The sequence below is a fragment of the Plutella xylostella genome, chromosome Z (assembly GCF_932276165.1).
Source record: "Plutella xylostella chromosome Z, ilPluXylo3.1, whole genome shotgun sequence".
NCBI classification, from domain to species: domain Eukaryota; kingdom Metazoa; phylum Arthropoda; class Insecta; order Lepidoptera; family Plutellidae; genus Plutella; species Plutella xylostella.
In genome coordinates this window covers 13,808,959-13,822,522 of record NC_064012.1, presented here as the reverse complement: position 1 = coordinate 13,822,522, position 13,564 = coordinate 13,808,959, and the positions used below count along the sequence as shown (strand labels likewise).

The 13,564-nt window shown below is 39.3% G+C and overlaps 1 protein-coding gene across 1 annotated transcript in view; it reads right to left on the bottom strand.

Moving 5' to 3' along the window:
• The window catches only part of LOC105388276 (protein furry), a 199,555-nt gene that overhangs the window by 34,987 nt on the left and 151,004 nt on the right, over nucleotides 1–13,564 (bottom strand). The window contains exons 46-50 of the mRNA XM_048632507.1: nucleotides 13,426–13,554; nucleotides 12,764–12,889; nucleotides 12,111–12,258; nucleotides 11,534–11,676; nucleotides 10,527–10,601 (exon numbers count right to left, since the gene is read on the bottom strand). Of these exons, the coding sequence (XP_048488464.1) occupies nucleotides 10,527–10,601; nucleotides 11,534–11,676; nucleotides 12,111–12,258; nucleotides 12,764–12,889; nucleotides 13,426–13,554 (621 nt within the window). The remainder of the gene's footprint in view (nucleotides 1–10,526; nucleotides 10,602–11,533; nucleotides 11,677–12,110; nucleotides 12,259–12,763; nucleotides 12,890–13,425; nucleotides 13,555–13,564) is intronic.

The window sequence follows — 13,564 nt, the reverse complement described above, 5'->3', positions numbered from 1 at the left end:
CCTGTACTACCATCTAGCTAGATTATAGTCGTGAAAAAAATGGTAGCACTCCATCAGTCAATTGAATTGAGAATGTCGTTTGCTTATAAGTGGTTTGTAGCGTAAACGTCGAAAAATTTACCACACGATCTACTGGTAGGTAAATTTTCGATATCCGAGGTTCGATTCGGGAAAACTATCGTAATTTTAGGTAAACCGCTTTAAGAAACGAATAAGTAAGGTTTCATGCGACAGAAATCATATCAATCAGGTTTTTTGAAACCAAGAAATATATATTAAATTGCACCACTAGAATCATCCAGGCTGCGTATTGATCGCTCGACATTGTAACCTGAATTCGAGAGAGCGGCTAGAGTACGACGTAGCACAAAGGAAAAAGGTGTGTCCAACGACACAAAAAATCCTACATTATAACTACATGATGATGATAATTTGTAATACCATTTCTGTTTATTATCTATAGTTTTAATACAGCATGTCGGGAAAATAATATTTTAAGACAATAAGGATATTGGTAAATACGGTTACGAATTATTTACTTTAAAAAAAATCCTCCTTATCCCCTAGCGGCACAAATTGGAACTAAAAGTGTGTATTGATCGAGTGACCTGAGCTTTGGTGACCCCGATATTACTTCTTTGTCCTAGCGTTGTAGCACTGTACTACCTATCTAGCTTGTTTAGAGTCTTGATAAGATACCACGATATACCTCCATCAGTAAAATAACTGGGGAATGTCGTTTGCTTATAAGTGTAGGTAGGCGTAAAAGTCGAAAAATTTACCACACGATCAACTGGTAGGTAAATTGTCGATATCCGAGTGTCGATTCGGGAAAGCTATCAATAATACTACGTAATTATACCATCGCTAGTTTAGAGTCGTAATAAGATATGTACCATAGTTGCCCTCCATCAGTCAAATGATTTGAGAATGTCGTTTGCTTATAAGTGGTTTGTAATCGTAAACGTCGAAAAATTTACCACACGATCAACCGGTAGGTAAATTGTCGATATCCGAGGGTCGATTCGGGAAAGCTATCGTAATATTAACGTAATAAACGCTTTGAGATACTAATAAGTAAGGTTTCATGCGAGAAAAATCATATCAACCATGTTTTATGTAACACGAAAAAATATATTATATTGCACATTGCACCACCAGCGTAACCGAGGCTGCGTATTGATCGCTCGACATGGTAACCTGAATTCGAGAGAGCACAAAGGAAAAAGGTGTGTCCATCAACTGAACACAAAGGATCGTACGTTGTAACTACCTGAAGAATACCATTTCGCTTTATTATCGATCGTTATTATACAGCGTGTTGGGAAAATGATATTTTAAGACGGATAAGGATAATTATGGTGACTTCAAAAGTCGTAGATAACAGAAGTTGTTGAAAATAGCCACCAAGTCGCTGCCTTTTAATACGACTTTTGCAACGCCTTGTACCGATTGGGTATTAACTGAAACACACAAAGAGTGTTAAAAATCACCATCAAATGGTAACAAGATTAGACTAAAACATGACTCTAATTCCAAGGTAATTATTTTTAAAACGTTCGTAATTTAGCTGGGATGAGGCGTGCCTGGCGCCGCTTCCTTTGTTCCCAGTTTGCGGATAACTCTGTGAATTATAGTTTTTACATATTGTATCAATACATTGTAATAATAATAAGGCGGGATATAAGGAATATACTTTGACTTCTGGTTTGAAGATGTTTTAAAACCGTTTATTCTACGTAGCAGCAGAGCAAGGAAGCTACTACTTAAAAAAATACTGGATTAAATTAAGATTTCGTTTAGTTTTTTCAGGTCCCTCCCTTATTGTACATCGAATATCAGTCAATAATAAAATAGCTCACGACTTCGATTCTCAACAACCTTTGTAAATGTTATCAATTTAAAAAAAGTGTTTGTCTTTAGAAGTTTATCGTTTTTATATAGCATGTTGAGAACATTATATTTTTAGTCGAAAAGGATATGGTGACATCTAAATTATTTTTAAAACGTTCGTAATTTAGCTTAGATGAGGCGTGCCTGTCGCCGCTTCCTTTGTTCCGAGTTTGCGGACAACCCAGTGAATAATAGTTTTTGCATACTGCATCAATACCAATATATAAATAGAAGCCATAACTTTGTGTAATGTAATGTAAATAAGGCGGGGTACATAGAAAATACTTTGACTTCAGGATGAAACATTTTGTAAAACGTTTTTCTTTGTGTCTAACGCAGGGCAGCAATGGCGAATGAAAATTCAAATCAATTACATTATAAGCAAGGAAGGAAAATTGACTAGACTTCAATTCACAGCTACAATAATTCTTAGAAATTAAGATGGTTTGTAATTTTTTCAGGTCCTTCCCTCATCGGACATCGAAGATCAGTCAACAATAAAATAGAGATCTGCTTCGATTCTCAACAACCTACATAAAAGTTAACCAATTTGAAAATCCTTTTCCAGTTCCTTTCCTTTTCATGTACTTTTCTTTCAGGTTTTAGGTCCAAGATCGGAATGAATATGTAAACTTTAAGAGCGATAAGTCTGTCTATCTTTCATTGTTCCTAGTAGGTATAAGTATGTTTCGACGAACAGTAAAGACATATTCTATTGCATTTTTCACTCCAGCTCTTTCAGCAGCGGAAATTTGCAGCAAACTTGTGTAAGTATTTAAATAAATATATTAATATAAGTATATATTACGTTGAGAACAAAGGAATACACGGAAGAGGCAGCGACAGGCACGCCACAGCCGCGAGCGCCGCGCATGCGTGTGTCCCCGTTGCTGCATTGATCGATGCAATGACCTCATGATGGCCTCAATACAGAATCTTTAATATATTTTGTTTTTCCAGCTTTAATATAATATCGTTGTTTGCGATTAACGTGCATAATAATGATATGGAATCGGTTCGTCTGTCTTTGGCATTAATTGACTGAAAAATAGAACTTGAATTTTTGTGGTCTCGATCGAAAAATTTCACAAATATCGATCGTACTCCTGTCCGATCCCTATCATGAATCGAAGAAATCATATTGTTTTAGAAGGATTTCTTGTGTTTGTACAATAAAATTTAACGTGTGGCGATTGTGTGCGAACTTGGTAAGTCGTTACAACACAGGTCAGGACATGGTACCCGAAAGATCAGCGAGTGACCTGGAAATAACGTGTTTTATCGATAGAATTTAAAGCTGAAATCATTAAAACTAACGAACGACGTAAACCAAAGATTCGTCTCTTTCGAAAGGGCTAAATATATTTTAATGATCATTATCATTTCTGATATTATTGTATATCATTACCGATCTATTATATTATTTGATTTTCTGTGTTAAACAATATGTGTAGTATGTGTGTAAAAAATAAGCTATCTCGGATAATTTTCTCATTTTGAATTTCATAACAAAGAGCGCTAGCAGCGCCTCTGGCGGAGGGTAAGTTAACTAAAACGTACTAGTTATTGATCTCATGACCTAAGCTCGACCTAACAGCGTATGTAAGGAATATTGCATCCTGTTACACAGGATAGAAGGATAATTTCAGATTGGCGCAGTTCCGACCAGAGTTCAACATCGCTCAGTATACTGGTGGATGTATTGACGTAGGTTACGACCTAGATAGAGATGTGGGCGGCCGCAGCGACAGGCCATGCCGGCTCTGTATTCATCTGAGGAATAATATTATGTATTTTACGTAATAAATAAATCTGAAGCAAAGATTGTATGTTAGTAGGTATGTAACCTTGAAATATCCGCAAAACGTCCCTGTTACTGCAAAATGCTTTTCGCTAATCTGATTTTTACATATAAAAATTGCATGTAAGTTAGTTATATCCGCAAAACTACGCTGTTATTGGAATATGATTTTCGATGACACAGAACATTTAGCAATGCAGCGACGTGAAATACTTGGTTTTACAGATGCATTTTTTGTAGATTTTAAGCGGCTGTTTTTTGCTGCACGGTACGTATTTAAAATGTCACTTTATTGCGATTTATGTTCCCTTTATTGCGGATGTGCATTAAATCTAAGCAGATAAAGATAAGCAAGACAACCTTCTCTCTTCTTTACTTCATACTTTATTAGTATACTTATTTTATTTTAATACTTATAGCTTACTTCAAATCTTTAAAAGACGTATCCTGTACCGTTTAGTGGTAAGGATTTACATTTTGTATTGATTTTCATAACAAAGAACAACTCGAACCGCTAGTGGCTCCCCTGGCGGGACATATGTTAACTAAAAAGCACCGTATTGATCAAATGCCATGCATCCGCCCTCTTTACGCGGTTTAAGGAAATTGCACCCTGCTGCAATGAGAACAAGGGCATTTTCAGACTGAAGCATAGATATGATGTGATGACGCAGGTCAGATGACCTGACCTAGCCTAACTAAATGCGCTATTGACGTAAAAGCGACCTAGATAAACTAGGTACAGAAGACGTAGCAAGTAGCGACAGGCGATGCCAGCTCTTTGTTCTTTATCATTTTGAATTCAAGTTATTTGAGCAATACTAGCTTGTGTGGGGGTCCACCAATGCGCATAAACCCCGTAATTTTGGGGACGTGCATGGTGGGTTGTTATGAAGTACCTACCTAATAGCTAAATCGGACAAAGATATCACGTGTTTACTTCATGCAGACGTAAGCGATCGCTACAGTATTCAAACCACAGACCTGTATTTGAGTAGACAACGCAAGTGCATGTACTTCGCGTGTAAAAAGGGAGTGAAATTATCTTCCTTTAGCGCAGTGTCATTAGGGACGTTCCTAAACTAAATCGTTCAAGTGACGTGACTGACGTGACAGTAGGTATAAAAATAATAGCACGCTTGGTTTCTATACAAGGAATGAGACAAGCGTTGTCTATTCAAATACAGGTCTGTGATTCAAACATTATCGTTTTTGCGTAGATTTCAGCGGTGCTTGTAAGGTTTGAGGCTTCCCGAGTGACGTATCACCTGTTTCTTATTTGCGAATGGCGAGTCAATGTTTCCATCGTCAGCATCTGACGCTAATCTGACAATCCAATCTTTACAACAGCGGCCCGGCACGGGTCTGTTATCGACGTCGATAAACTTGTTAAATGCGCTTCCCAAGTTCCACCAATCACAAGGTATTTATAGCTAATCGCGATATAGTGGCGTTAATTAGTTAATCTACGAAAGAAATCATGAAACGGCAGCAGGGCGACCAACCCTAGCCTTGCTCTTGTGTTTGTCACACGACATACAAGAAGTAATTACCTAAGCTATCTTGCTATCTTAATAGTCACATTTTACATATTAACATTTTCTACACAAAGAGCAGATTGAGATACTAGTGGCGGGAGGTTATCTAACTAAAACGCAGTATTGATCGTCTGACACGCCTTCGACCTTAATACGCACGTAAGGGAAATTGCACCCTGTTGCAATGAGAGCAAGGGCATTTTCAGAATGTCGCATATCTGACCTGACCTAGCTAAATGCGCATTGACGTAAAAGCGACCTAAATAAACTAGGTACAGAAGACGTAGCAAGTAGCGACAGGCGATGCCAGCTCTTTGTTCTTTATCATTTTGAATTCAAGTTATTTAAGCAATACTAGCTTGTGTAGGTGTCCACCAATGCGCATAAACCCCTTAATTTTGGGGACGTGCATGGTGGGTTGTTATGAAGTACCTAATACATAGATATTACGTACTTCAGATCTAAGCGATCGCTACAGCATTCCAACATTATCGCTTGTTTGCGTAGATTCCAATGTATGTACCTACCGATTTAAAATTTTACTATTCCGTATTCATTTCAGCGGTGTTTGAAAGGTAGGTCACTCGACATAATAACAAGAAGTAATTACCTAAGCTATCTTACTTAGTGGTGACATATTCTGACAAGCCAATCTTTATCGATAAACTCGTTAAATGCGCATCCCTAGTTGCAAAAATCACAAGGTATTTATAGCGAATCGCGATATAGTGACGTTAATCTAAGCTAGTTAATCTACGGACGAAATCATGAAGCGGCAGCAGGGCGGCCATCCCTAGCCTTGCTCTTGTGTTTGTCACACGACATAATAACAAGAAGTAATTACCTAAGCTATCTTGCTTAGTGGTGACATTTTACATATTACTATTTTCTACACAAAGAGCAGTTTTGAGTAACTAGTGGCGCCCCTAGCGGGGGGTTAGTTAAAACGCAGTATTGATCGACTGACATGCATCCGCCCTCTGTACACGCTTAAAGGAAAATGCACCCTGTTGCAACGAGAGCAAGGGCATTTTCAGACTATCGCATATCTGACCTGACCTAGCCGCTAAATGCGCTATTGACGTAAATGCGACCTAGATAAACTAGGTAAAGAAGACGATGCAAGAAGCGACAGGCGGTGTCGGCTCTTGTTCTTTATTCATTCATTTTGAATACAAGTTAATTAAGTAATAATCATAAAATATCGTTCCACCCAAAGGTTGTCTTGAAAAAATCGCTTTAAGCGATAAGAATTCCATTTTTGTACCGGTATATGTGTTAGTATATAAGTTTCGTAATTTATTTTCTGTTTGTGTATAAATAAAGAATATTCTCACTATCTACCTACATATCTAATACAAGCTTATGTTGGGGTCTAACAATCCGCACTGGCCACTTTATTGTGGGAACGTGGTGGGTTGTTAAAGTATTACATAAATCGGACAAAGATATCACGTACTTCAGACCTAAGCGATCGCTTGTTTGCGTAGATTTCAATCTATGTACCTACCGATTTATAATTTTACTATTCTGTATTCATTTCAGCGGTGTTTGAAAGGTAGGTGGTTGAGGCTCTCCGAGTGACGTATCACCTGATCCTTATTTACGAATGGCGCGACAGTGGAAAGTCAGCGTCTGACCATAATCTGACAAGCCAATCTTTACAACAGCGGCACGGTTATGTTATCGACGTCAATAAACGCGTTTAATAAGCGTTCCACCCATCACAGGGCCGTATTTATAGCAAATCGCGATGATATAGTGACGTTAATCTACGCCGATAACGAACCCGTGATACGGCAGCTCGGCGAAAAACCCTAGCCTTGCTCTTATGTTTGTCACACGATATAATAAGAAGAAGTAATTAAGGTATCTTGCTTAGTGGTGACGTTTTACATTTATTTTCTACACAAAGACAGTAGTTTGAGCCACTAGTGGCGCCCCTGGCGGGAGGTTAGCTAACTAAAACGCAGCTTATTGATCGTCTGACACGCCTTCGACCTTAATACGCACGTAAGGGAAATTGCATCCTGTTGCAATGAGAAAAAGGTCATTTTCAGATTGACGCAGGTCATTTTGAGAAATAGGCTATTGACGTAAATGCGACTTAAATGAACTGCAGGAAAGAGGGCAAACGACGGGCGGGGCTGGCGCTGTATTGATCGGATGCAAAGATATTATCTATAACAAAATTACGTTCACCATAAAATTCAATATTTATACCACAAATATGACTTTGACTTCCAAGCGGTACTTATTCACGTTTGTTATATGCATAATATTACTATCAAAACGTCGCTTAGCTGAAACAGAAAATAATTTAAAATAAAGATTCCATACGTTTAGGTAACTATTTAAGGTCACCATATCTCAAAATGGCAAAACGGAAAGCTTACAGGTTTTCATTTTTCAGCTCGAAAGTTCCTAATTCCTTTTTATAACTACTTTGTTCTTCGACTTTCAAAAATTTGCGAGACACATTGGATTATGTTACGAAGTAAATGTTACGAAAAATACTATGCATTGATCTTCTATTTGCCATTTATCTATCTGTGTACCTCTTTTATGGATAAAAGTAACTTGATCGAAAATTTCATGCATGTATAGCTGATCAAAATAGATTCTTCCAATAAAAATGTACGCATTCGATTCTAATGATTGTCAATGCTTTCGATTTTCAGGATTGTCAATAGTATCAGTTCATCAGGCTTATCAGGTATGGATTAATAAAGCGTAATTATAGGCTTTTCGCTTAATCTCCACACGTAGAAATGTAATGGTTGAAACAAAGAAAAGTCATCACCGCTGGTGGCTCCGTGCGTGGTGGAAATTAGAACTAAACTACGTAAGTATTGATCGCAGGTTCGACCTAAATGCCCGGTTACCGGACGATGCACTTGTGACCCATTTACATTACAGAACTGACCCATTTCATAAGCGTTACTGACTGCGTAGTACATTTCTGCGCGTGAATCTGGACTCTTCTCGTAATTCGATGGTTAAGCGTCAATGTATGGAAATCAACCGAATCTATCGCTTCGGAAACGTTGACTTGTTCTGGAAAGGGAATCTAGGACATAAGCTATTGACGTCATAGCGTCCTGAATCCGTTTTGGTTATGGTAAGGATATTATTTTAAATGATTATGATGCCCTGCGGCCTGCGACTGATGTTAATCTGACTGGATAATCTTATCACCCTTGTCCAGAAGTCCGGTCACGAGTGCGAGGTCGACGGAGATCTTTTGTCACGTCATGACGTAAATACGCGCCTTGCGTCCCGTGCTAGTATAGCTGCTAAGCTATTACAATGGTCTGCTTTTGTCTATGAATACTATGAATAAGACTGCTTATGGGAAACAGCAACATTTTAAGGAAGGAAGATTCACGGAGATACTTTTTCCAAGCATTGGGAGACAAAAGGTAAAACAACTAAAACGAACCTTACATATTGAAATTTAGTAAGTATTCGAAGTAAATGCATGATTATCATCATCCCTCAATCACCCACTCCTGAGGTACAGTCAGTTCCATAAGTAGCGATACAAATTTCTTTCTTTCTTTATTTCAAAATCTGCATTCTGACCACAATAACGAAAGATACTCAAAATTTACCCGCATTTTGAATAAAGGCGTGTTAAGGGGCGTGGTCTATAACATAGGTCACAACCAGGACACCAGAAATTAGGCGTTGACGTCATTGAGACCTAAAAACTAGTCATAAGGGATATTCATATTTAGAATGTACGAAATAAGAACTATTATTGTCCGAAACTAGTTATTGATCGTAGGAAATGGTTTGACCTGGCCTAAATATGACGGGGCGTTATAGGGGGATGACCTAGCACCTAGAATCCTAGAGGATATAAATTTTTACCACGTAAGGAATAAAGACTATTCCAGTTTGAAACGCAGTACTGATCGAAGGACATCGTTTGACCTAACCTAAATATTATGGGGGTTTTTAGGGGTGTGACCTAGCATCATTGACGTCATTGCGACCTAAAAACTAACCACAGAGGATATTATGTTTTACCACGTAAGGAATAAGGACTATTCCCGTTTAAAGTCCAGTATATCCTGACCTAAATGTTAAGGGGGGCGGTGAGGGGTGACCTAGGTCAGATGAAAAATAGGACATGACGTCATTGCATTCTAAATAATGATCATAGAGGATATTCATTTTTACCACGTAAGGAATAAGGACTACTATTGATCGATGGACATCATTTATCTTGACCTAAATAATTAGGGGGGTATCAGGGGGGGTAACCTAGGTCATTTGAAAAAAAGGGAATTGACGGCATTGTGTCCTAAATAGCAACCATACAGGATATTCATCTTTTCCACGTAAGGTATAAGGACTATTATAGATAAATCCATAAATATCTATTTAATGAGATCATCAATCTTGACCTAAATGTTAAGGGTGGGATTAGAGGGGGTGTCCCATTTTGCATGTAAGTCTAAGGATACTCATATTAACCACATAATAAATAAGGACTATTACTGTTTAAACTCTTAGAGGGTCATCGTTTACCTAGACCTAAATTCAAAGGGGGGGTTTTGTGGGGGTGACCTAGTCGTTGCTAGGGGCCACTGACGTCATTGCAACCTACATAGTCTACGCAGAGGATATTCATATTTAAAACATAAGGAATAAGAACTATATTAATTTGATACCCTATCAATTTTGATCGAAGGGATGACCTAAATATAAACGGGGGTAAACCCCCCTAAAGAGGTCCCCCTAAAGGGGGGTAACCTCTTACACATAGGTCACTAGGACACAAGAAAAATAGGCCATAGACGTCATCGCGACCTCAATACTAACCGAGCAGTAGAGTCACTTTTGCCAGCCAAGGAATAAGGACTATATTTGATCAACCGAAGAGATAGTTTCGACGTAAGTAAAAAGGTTTGTGATCTAAATACCCACATCGGTCACAAGGACATTTAAAACTAGGCCAGTGGGTCCTAAATTTCCGGGTTACACGATTTTAATCTTTAGGGTCTCCGTTGTTTACTACGGTTTTTGAGACAGCCTGCGTAGAGGACACATTTCATAATAGCTTGTGTCCGCGACGGTACCTATATTGTCATTAATTCCACAATGGTAACGCGACTTTTGCGATTTTACGTGATTTTGTCCAATATTTCCGACCTATTTATAAGACTTCATTTACAGATGGGCTAGTGTCGTCGTCCAAACGTATCCTTGCAAATATTTGTAAGATTCGATAGTCAAGTATTATCAGTACCAAGTCGTGTTGCGTAGGAGATGATAACACTTACAGATGGGCTCTTTGGCAGTCCGACCCTTTGGCCGCATGTCGTGAGTAGGTTGACGAGGCATTCCCGGACTCGACTCTGAAATAATAGGAGAAAATTGCGGTGAGTAACAATTCCGAAAAAGTTTGCTTGTTTATTAGTTTTTGACTAATTTTACCATTTTTACCATATTATAGTTATTAGAAGTCTAAGGTTTCCGATTCCGTCGCGGGGAAATGATAGAATAGTATAAAATGTTCTGATTTTATATTTTATGTAAAGTGGTTAGGTGCAATAGCTTGCGTCTCCAGAGATTTGAGTATGTATGATGACAATTTTATTATAATGACCACGGATCCATAAAGATTATATTGAAGACTCTTGACATTTGCGTATAAAAGCACGGAGCAGCATTGCCATCTAATACGATTTCCGTCGTAACGTTTTATATGTAAACATTTTCGCTTACCTTATGAAGAAAAATTTTGATAACGAAGAAATATTAAAGAAATATTGTATAACGTTATCACGTACAGATCTTACCCAGTCAGGAACAGTTGATTACCAATCCAGGAGCGGTTGCCTTCCCATAGAAGTACAGTTACCGACAGATATGTAGTTACATGATTGTACACCTTCGTTGACATTACAACTAAGTTTCTAAAGAGGTGCAAAAAAGCATCCCAAAATGGTGAACATATTATTCTTGCTTTTATGAACGGATGACCATAAAGCCTTAGTTCGTGTCTTTGCCACAATAGATGAATAGCAGCCAAGCGACAAAGCCACAAAATCTGCACCCCACCCTTAAAGGGATTTAAAGTCTTAAAGTCTTCTTTGCATTAGTTAAGATGATTTCTAGTGTATAGTCAGATCTACAGACAACGTTGTCAAAGCATAAACGGTCATATTATAGTTCTTTGGCATTTTGCATCAAAATCTTTAATCATTATCACTTGTTTAGCGGTGTGTCCGGGTGTTTACGAAGTTACCTCCAAAACTGCAGTCGTCTCCACCAGTCGCTGACATACCTGCGACATCCACGGTCGCTTCCATCCCTCAGCCAGCGCGTCGGCCGGCGACAGCGACAGCGAGCGACGCGGCGACGCGGCGGCGGCGGCCCCAGACTCTAGGGCTACCACTGTTGATGCCGAGCCGGATTGGGATGATGAGCCTGGGGAGAAAAGGGATGGGTGGTTATACCAGTTCGTTACCTAAAGCTTAAAGGAACATTTCTGGTGATTATAGAATAATTAACTGGAGATTGAAAGTAGGTAGCAGCAGTGTTGGTTTGCCATGATTAGCATACAATCATAACAGGATTGTTAGCAAAATTTGTGGTCAAATTTTTGTTTTCGTAGTACACTGCTAATATTATCATCATTAATTTTGCTTTCTAGGGTATTTGACGTTACTCTGGTCCGTTTTTACTAGTGGGAGTTCGTGGCATGGCCTTCTTATGCTACGTAGACAAACTCGTATAACTCCTCAATCAAATCATCTCCCGCATTAGTGAGGTTTTACTAAATGCTCCGAGGATACTTCATGATTAATATCATGAAGCCTCTTTTATAATTATTAGTTTCTCTGGAGCAGACTCTGTGTTACCTTTATCATTATTAGTACTAGAAGAAGTAGACAACGAGCTAGGTCCGGTCGGAGGCTGACTCGAGGCCGATTTAGGCAGGTACTTGCGGCCGATCACCGGCGTCTGGGACAGGTCGAATGTGAAGTCCATTGTGCGGCCTGGCAGCTCCTGGGGGGAAAACTGGTGTTATAATATGCGCAATGGTATGAAGTTAAGGTTTAAGTTTTCCGCTCTAGAGGAAAGAGATAGATGACGTCCGTCGTATGAACTCAAAAGTACGATATGAATATAGGGATTCTTGGAATAACAGAATACACGCAATGGTATGTAATTCACTAAGGATTTGCTTCTCTCGCCATGGACGGAAGCGGAATAGACGTTGTATGTAGTAAAGCACTCCGTGCGATATGAGCAAGTAGTGATTCTTGGATTCACAGAATGTGAGTTGCTTTTGCAAAGCGTCAGAAGCGATGTTGCACCTCTGGCACTATACGCAATGCTAATGAGATTATATTTTTGCTAATTTTCCGCCCTGGATTTTCATCTGTTACAACCACAATTCTCCTGAATTTTAATATTGCACTAATGGATAACCAACCTATTAGGTGGCAAACTCAAATCCCCGTCTACCCCAAATTACTATGAGCTATTAACACCCTCCATACTCCCATACCTTCTTATGTAGATCGGCATCGAGCAGCGACGACACGTGGTCCCAGTGCGGAGGCACCACGAGCGTGGAACAACGGGTCACCACCAGCTTCAGGATCTTCATGGCTTCCTTGTAGTTTTGACCGCCCTGTGTGGTACAACATAATTGAGTATTTTAGAATATGGGGTTTATTATGAGAAGAATGAATGTACGGCTAGCTGCATAAGTAGCTTTACACTTCTGTACCTTGTCAAACTGACGAACCGTCAATACTCTAATGAATGGATAGGCGGTTTGTTAGATTGACAAGGTACAAAAGTGTATAGCTACTTATGCAGCTGACTGTACAATTGGGAAAATGCATGCCGGCCAGATTTTGATATAGTATTCCATTGCGTAGCTGAAAATGGCGGCCATGTTTCCCTTATAAACGAGTGAACACAGAGGATTCGGTTACATATCTACTTGCAATAGCTGGATACTGGAGAAGCCTTTTGACACTACACTTTCGTGACATTCCACTGAATTTTACCAGGAATTCGAAAATGACCTATAAGTTACTACTGGATCTGGCTCCATGCATTAACCCATAGGTAACCTTTGTTTCAAAATTCGCCTGTAGCTCACGGAAACGGCTAGTAACAAGTACCTAGTCGTCGTCCACAAAACAGTGTCGCACTCACATCAATGAACTTGGCGACTTGTCTCAGCAGGTCCGCGTTGACTTGCTGCGCGGGCGGCGCGTTCAGCTCCACATAGTATAGCATGCAGTGGAGAACCGACAGGATCGGCAGTTGAAGGTTGGCTGCTCCCTGGTGAGAG